Source organism: Osmerus eperlanus, chromosome 2 (genome assembly GCF_963692335.1).
Source record: "Osmerus eperlanus chromosome 2, fOsmEpe2.1, whole genome shotgun sequence".
Lineage (NCBI taxonomy): Eukaryota > Metazoa > Chordata > Actinopteri > Osmeriformes > Osmeridae > Osmerus > Osmerus eperlanus.
Window position 1 is genome coordinate 2,314,520 of NC_085019.1, and position 7,548 is coordinate 2,322,067.

The 7,548-nt window shown below is 48.7% G+C and overlaps 1 protein-coding gene across 1 annotated transcript; it reads right to left on the minus strand.

The window, feature by feature from the left end:
• Positions 1-344: 344 nt before the first annotated feature.
• Positions 345-5,116, minus strand: gfap (glial fibrillary acidic protein). The gene is made up of 9 exons (XM_062487256.1): positions 4,576-5,116; positions 3,271-3,331; positions 2,955-3,050; positions 2,527-2,688; positions 2,197-2,322; positions 1,704-1,924; positions 1,492-1,535; positions 1,255-1,337; positions 345-1,053 (listed from the first exon to the last, which is right to left on the minus strand). The coding sequence occupies exons 1-9, from the start codon at positions 5,076-5,078 to the stop codon at positions 1,012-1,014; spliced, it is 1,338 nt and encodes a 445-aa protein (XP_062343240.1). The 5' UTR covers positions 5,079-5,116; the 3' UTR covers positions 345-1,011.
• Between the last annotated feature and the right edge of the window lie 2,432 nt (positions 5,117-7,548).

Here is a 7,548-nt window from a genome sequence, read left to right on the forward strand (position 1 = left end):
AAAGAGGCAGCATCACGTGGACAGGTAGAGCCAGTCTCAGAGAAGATGGGTACGGATGGAGATCATGGAAGAGGGCCAGAACCGAACACACTGACAAACAGAGGCCCTGGGGAACGGTGGGACAAAGTTAAAAAGTCAGGTGGCTGAGTCAGGTGGCTGAGCGGTTATGGAAGCGGGCTAGTAATCTGAAGGTTGCCAGTTCGATTCCCGGCCGTGCCAAAATGACGTTGTGTCCTTGGGCAAGGCACTTCACCCTACTTGCCTCGGGGGGAATGTTCTTGTACTTACTGTGAGTCGCTCTGGATAAGAGCGTCTGCTAAATGTAATGTAAATGTAAAAAGGAGAAACTAGGGTGAAATCTTTCTATGTTCTACAACAGCTCTGCCTAATTCACCACTTTTACACACTTGTCATCTTCTCTGTCTAAGACGTCTTGTCCGATCCCAACCACTGCTTCCTCCAGCGCCTGCAGTTACCTCCTCACTTTCCACATACATGTCAGCCACATAGCTTCATCCTGGCACCAGGTTCAAGCAGAACTACATTCCAAGGCCTATTCCAGCACTACATTCCAAGGCCTTCTCTCATGGAACTATTTCAAAACAACACAACTGTTGAACAGTCTGTTCTGTTAGTGAAAGCAAAAACAAATTGTGTGCATCTTGAACACAGACAACGCTGTAAACTTTCTTAGTACTCACAGCACACTTCCTATCTCTAACATGGATCAAACACCTATTTAATGTAACAAAAAATATTTTTGGTAGACGTTCTAAAAACGTTAAGTATTTGACAGTAGTGTTGTTATACTGGTGAACCGGCATGGCTTGTGATGATATGGGGAGCAGGAGTGGGATGGTGTGATAGTTGTGATTGTGGGGGGCTTTGGAGTTGGAGATGAGAAAAAAATCTGGTAAAAAACATGTGTCATGATCAAAACCAGTCAAAGTCCACCAAGCATTGCTGGGGACGGCGTGGCAGGTTTTGCCAGAGCTGTGAGTGTCCTTCAGATCAAGGCAGATCCTTCCGTTCAGCTGTAGATTCTTTTATGATCTGAAGAGAGACCAAATTAATTCATTAGTTGACAGCACAATGCAGGAGGGATAGTCAAGTGCGCTCAGTCTCAGAGATTGTCTTTAAAACACCGGTAGCTCAGCCACAATGATGTGACAGGCCCTGCTGCCCCCTGGAGGAACAAACCAAGAAGCACACCACCCCACCACCACAGCCTGACGGTGTCCATCCATGGCTTACCTCCCCGTCACGAGTCTCCACAGTCCGCACCAAGATACTTTTCTTCACATGGGCCTCCATGGGGACCCTGGTGTCTATATTCTCTGAAGCGAGTGAGTAGGAGTTTAGACAGGGAAGAAGCCTAATGCCGTTCAATTTCATTATGATGATGATAATTTGTATGTTTTATTTTACTTATATTTATTTAATCTATCAATGAAAGGTCGAGTAAATAATCTGATGCCAAATCAAACTGACCTCTGAACTGCACGTTGGAAAAGCTCTGCATTGGCACAGTGATCCTGAAGACAAACATGAGAGGGCTTTACAATCAACACGAGACATTAAGCAACATTACGTCTGCCGTTACATTTATATTATTTGATACAAATGGCTTTCTCAAGGATCTCTTTCGTCATGGCTGTGGTCAACCCCCTGTCCTCCCCTGCTACATGCCCCGCGTTGCTGACCTGCTTTCCTCCCCCTCCAAAAGTTTCCTGTAGGTGGCGATCTCTATATCCAGGGCCAGTTTGACGTTGAGCAGGTCCTGGTACTCCTGCAGATGTCTGGCCATCTCCTCCTTCAGCATCTGGGTCTCCTCCTCCAGGTGGCTCACCGTATCCTGGTAACCAGCCGACTCCACGGAGAAGCGGTCCTCCATCTCATGCAGCTGCCGCTCCAGGGACTCGTTCTGCGGGGGTCAGAAGGCTGAGCGGTTAGGGAATCGGTCTTTTAATCAGAAGGCTGCCGGTTCGATTCCGGGCCCTGCGAAATTACGTTGTGTCCTTGGGCAAGGCACTTCGCCCTACTTGCCTCGGGGGGGAATGTCTCTGTACTTACTGTAAGTCGCTCTGGATAAGAGCGTCTGCTAAATGACTAAATGTAAAACAAAACGCTGTCGTTACCGGAAGGTTTGGGATTGTGGGCTGGATGATCGGAGGTCTGTGTTCTGAATGGACTCACTGTTCCTCGGAGAGCCTCGAGGTCACAGGTCAACACCTGCATCTGCCGACGAAAGTCGTTGGCCTCCTGCTTGGCCTGTCGCAGCGCCTCGGCGTTCCTCTTGGCAGCATCGGTCATGTCAGCAAACTGGACATCAAAACAAGAGCGCACCGGATGTTTTCGGCGTGTGTGTTTGCATGTGCAGCGTTCAACACGTGCCACATACCTGGCTTTGATTGAAAAAGGCATTGTGTGCTTTGTTGTTTCTGAACAAAAGCACAATGGGATTTGCCCAGGTGTGGGTGTATTATTAACCCTAATCCTGCTACACCATGTCCACAACGCTCCTACCTTGGAGCGGTACCATTCCTCTGTCTCCTGCATGTTGGAGGAGGCCATGGACTCATACTGGACCCTGATGTCCCTCAGAGCCGAGGTCAGGTCTGGCTTAGACACGTCCAGATCGACATGGACCTGCTGGACCATCAGCTGCTCCTGCAACTCACGCAGCTCCTGAGGAGGAATCAGAGAGTCAGAGAGTCAACAGAGAGTCAAGAGAGTCAGAGAGTCAGAGAGTCAGAGAGTCAGAGAGTAATAGAGTCAGAGTCAGAGTCAAGAGAGTCAGAGAGTCAGAGAGTCAAGAGAGTCAGAGTCAGAGAGTCAGAGAGTCAAGAGAGTCAGAGAGTTAGAGAGTCAGAGAGTCAGAGAGTGATGCCACAATTTAATCTTATTTATTCTCGGTCAAAAGATGAGAGATTAACCAGAGGGGACTAGCTCACCTCCTCGTGAATCTTCTTCAGGAAGTCTATCTCTTCGTGCAGGCCGTCGATCTTCCTCTCCAACTGAACACGGTTGAGTGCCGCCTCATCCACATCCTACACACACACACACACACACACACACACACACACACACACACACACACACACAGACACACAGAGACACACACACACAGACACACATGCACACACACACAGACACAGACACACACACACACACACACACACACACACACAGACACAAACATGCAGAATGAGTCACAATACTTGAAGAATATATTTCAGAGATTGTAATGATGAGATGAGAGAGACTCGCCTGTCGGAAAGTGTTCAGGTTGTTCTCTGCATCCTGCCTGAGGCCCATCTCATCCTGCAGCCTGAGAGCGAGAACAACAGGTGGTTAGTCTCACCCAGACACACACAAACAGAGGGACACACAACACAGAATCGATGTCGCTGTGACGGATATCAGTCCGAATGTTTCTAAAGTCTTTTTAAGTCTATAAAGTTTGTGTGCGGTTCATTTAATTTAACAACCTAATGGCCAGAGGAGATCCTGTTGAGCATTAGCAGATAGTTGTTAGGGGCCGGGCCAAGCTGAATGGGGAGTTCATGCATCATTAGCCATTCACTCCTGTCCAGCAGCCATCTGTCTTTCCCACGGGGCGGAGTCTACAGTCAACAGAGCCTCATGCACGTCACTTACTTATATAGAAACATCTAAACTCGCAAAAAAAAAAGTGTCCACATACATATAACTCCATCTGACCCACTCTTAAAAGTGCTTTTTCACACTATCAAAAGTGGACTGACATCTGTATCTGTTAATACAGCAGTAGGAGACACTGACTGACCTCTAACCTCCTACTACAATTACCATCCAGGCTCAGATCGACAGGCTGGTTACTGACCATTCGCTTCTTTAAACCTTTTGCTCCCAAATTATCTTCACGGATGAAAAATAACAGGCAACCATTAGCAAGCAGTAACACGCACCCAAGACTTTGTATCCATTGTGTCTTTTTTTTCCCCTTTTAATGCTTAAAAAATTTGGCATCTTATAATAATTTAAAAAAACCACACACGTTTGAAAGAGACTGCATGATCAAGCAACAACAAAACAGCTGCCTGCCTTCTCTGCTCCTTTTGAAGGAATTGTCCTACTATTGTGTAGTTCTCTTTTCATCACACTCATTCAAGGGCTACTGGGTTGGGGGTTTGGCTGGACAAAGTTTGAAAAGCGGGGCACCCTTTCAGAACACCGACTGAAACATAGTGTAGACCGCTTTAAAGTCAGAGCACAAAGTCTTTAAAAAACATATGCCCGCGACTGCGCGCGCGAGAGAAACACAGCATTAAATGTGACATAGGGAGTCAGGTAGCTGAGCGGTTAGAGAATCGGGCTAGTAATCAGAAGATCGCTGGTTCAATTCCTGGCCGTGCAAAAATGACGTTGTGTCCTTGGGCAAGGCACTTCACCCTACTTGCCTCGGGGGAATGTCCCTGTACTTGCTGTAAGTCGCTCTGGATAAGAGCGTCTGCTAAATGACTAAATGTAAATGAAACGTAAATGTCCTGCCTTATGAAGTCATGTAGCGCCATCAGCCCAGGCTGCTCCTACCTCTGCTTGAGGGTGGTCACGTCTGAAGCCAGGTTGTCCTTCTCCACCTCCATCCGGGCTTTTCCGGCACTGAGGCCGTCCACCTGCCTGCGCAGCTCCCTCAGCTCCTCCTGGTAGATCTCCCCCAGGCGGCTGGGCTCCTTCCCCCTCAGCTGGTTCAGCTCCGCCACCAGCACCTTGTTCTGCTGCTCCAGGAAGCGCACCTTCTCGATGAAGGTGGCGAAGCGATCGTTCAGGCCCATCATCTCCACCTTCTCGCTATTGCGCGTCTCCCGGTACTGGGCCTTCAGCAGGGAGTCGGCTGAGAAGTCCAGCCGGTCCCCGGCCGAGCCCAGGGAGAGCCTGGAGACGGGGCTGGAGTAGGCGAGCTGGCGGGCCGGGCTGCCATGGAGGGAGAGGCGGCCGGAAGAGAAGCTGCTGATCCGGACTCCCCCTCCGCCACTGCCGGAACCCTGGGGCCCGAAACGCTTCCTGTAAGAGGACTGGACTCTCTGACTTTCCATGGCGGGGAATTAAGCTGGGTCAAGGCTGAAACAGACCTTTTATAGTGCTGCTACCCCCTCCACCCCCTCCCCAGAGGAGAGAGTCCCCAGGGAGGGGTGGAACAGAGAGGGGGGGGGGATCACTGAATGGGGCAGAAAGAGAGAAAGGGGGGCTGGTTTAAGTGATATTCTAAAGCTATGTGCCGAGTATTGTTTTTGCCCGTCCACTCAACTACAAATGCCTCCCAGCCATCTCTTTCTCCCTCTTTCTCTTTCTCTCTCTCTCTCACTTTTCTCTTTCTGCATCTCTTACACTTGAATGGGATTTCGCGCGACAGAGCCTGCCACGCTCACACTAACATGGGTGGGGACTATGTGTGACTGAAAGACATCAGGTGAAGGAATGAGACTGTCGGTGGCTTCATGACAGGGGGACAGGACAGATTGACAGTGGCACGGGGTGACAATGGTAGACAAAGGGACAGCTGTGGCTGTAGGGTAAACAACTGGTCTCGATATCTTGGGGATGGTCTCTCAGTGACATGTAGATACAATTATGTAACACCTTTTAAACCTTTTCCTCATGCTTATTTGAACCAAAAATCGTTATTAATAATAGGATATCCATTGTGATATATTGTAAGACATGACATAAATACCAGGGAGTCTTGGGTCTAAGGCAGGAGATCCCACGACATTTGTACCTTTACATCTGTGGTCGTTGATGGCAACAGTGAGAAAGGATGGTTGTACAACCAACAAAACGTACAGCCAATGACAACATCTCCTAGGTGCCACCTCTTTGTCCCTGAAGATTTACTGATCATGATGTCACTGCTTCTACCGAAGCACACGATCCATACAATCCTACTGTAAACTGTTTTAGGTCTTGACAAGAAAGAGAAACTAATGGTCCTAGGGCTGTCCCAACTGTCCCAGAACTTGAGGGCTTGGTACTTTGGTTGAGGGGGGATGGCCCATATGACTGAGAAGCCATCACCAAACAGATCCCAGCAATCACCATGGTAACAGAGAAGGCAGACTGGGTCAGGCTTTTCTAGACATTCGATCGACATTTAAATTCTCAAGATGGCGTGGGTAAACCTCTCAGGATTTGAAGTTTCTATTTACCTGAGGGAGAACGGAAATAAACCGCGGTGACGGAATGAAAAAGAAACATCATACTGTCTCTCATAGTGTGACAGTGTGACCACGGTCCTGAAATACCACATACCGTGCATGCTTCCTCAATCTGTGAACTACCAGTATGTTCTCCATCTGACTCCTCTTCCCTCTGACCAACTCCGGCCTTACAGCAGGTAATAAATCTAACCATCTCTGACCATGAAGGACCCCTTTGTTAGCCTCACACTACAGTCAGTCATGGAAAGTGGGAATCAGCGAGACTTGGACACAGTAAAAGACAAGCTTTTGTAGTTTTGGCCCAAAGACAGGGTGAGTATTCAAGGAGAATTAAACAAAGTGATTTGAATTCCAATTTACAGAGGTTAAAAGAGAGGACTCTAAGCCTGGCAACGATTTGTTGTTTTACTAGGCTCCATCTCCAAGGATTTACGGCAAGGCCTACTCATTAAGGTGACACTAATTGTGTCACCTCCCTGGATTTCTGAGGCTGTCACAGTGGTTGCCACAGATCTGGTCACTGAGGTAGTATCTCTTAGAGAACAAACATCCTGAGGTGGTAAGGGAGTGAGGTAGCAAGTGAGAAAGAGAGAGAGAGATGGCGTGAACCCTTGCCAGATTCTCCCCTTTCCTTACTCTCGGTCGAGCCAAGTCAAACAGCTGATTCATGTGTCAGACATGAAGAACTCCTCTCATTTACAGGAGGCAAAAGAAAAGCTACCTTGCCTCGCAGCAGAGCAGAATCTTAATGATGCTCAACCAGACTGATGTCTAGCCAACACAACACGGTCGCCAGCTCTGTTTGGCCGCTTAACGCGTCTCCACTTAGTGTTCGAAGATTTTAGACCCGCTGTGTCAGGCCCCACCCTTTTTGCTATTCTACGCACTCCCAAACCCCAGTATGCAAATGTCTGCATTCCAACGTCTGACCGAGGGCTCCTTCTCTACCCTACATCAAGCGCGTCTCACCGACTCAACGATTCTGCCTCTTGTGTCAGCTCATGCTCTCGTAAAGGCTCAATCCCATCTCTTAATCTCAGTCCCAATAGGAGCCCAAGGGACCCACCCCCACTGCCCTGTCGACAAAGACTCTATTGATTCCATTGGAGTCTTGGAAAGACGAGGTTCCATAGTTCTAAACTCAGGCACCACACACTGTGACCACACGCAAACAAAATACGTCTGACATGACGTTCTCCACCGAGGAGAACCATCTCCACCAAGGAGAACCACGCGAGGCATCTCTCACTCCCGGACAGGCGCTGCGTGATTTAGACGTCGCTTTACGAACTCCTACTGCGAAGAAGTTATGCTCGGGGTATCCGTCCTTGCTGGAGCCTGTGAATGG

Excerpts from the sequence above, each read along its gene's own strand:
- gfap (XM_062487256.1), bottom strand. The coding sequence starts at position 5,078 with ATGGAAAGTCAGAGAGTCCAGTCCTCTTACAGGAAGCGTTTCGGGCCC. Across the intron at positions 2,689-2,954 it reads TGAAGAAGATTCACGAGGAG|GAGCTGCGTGAGTTGCAGGA; the intron begins GTGAGCTAGTCC and ends ATTCCTCCTCAG. Across the intron at positions 1,054-1,254 it reads TGGAGACTCGTGACGGGGAG|ATCATAAAAGAATCTACAGC; the intron begins GTAAGCCATGGA and ends GTCTCTCTTCAG.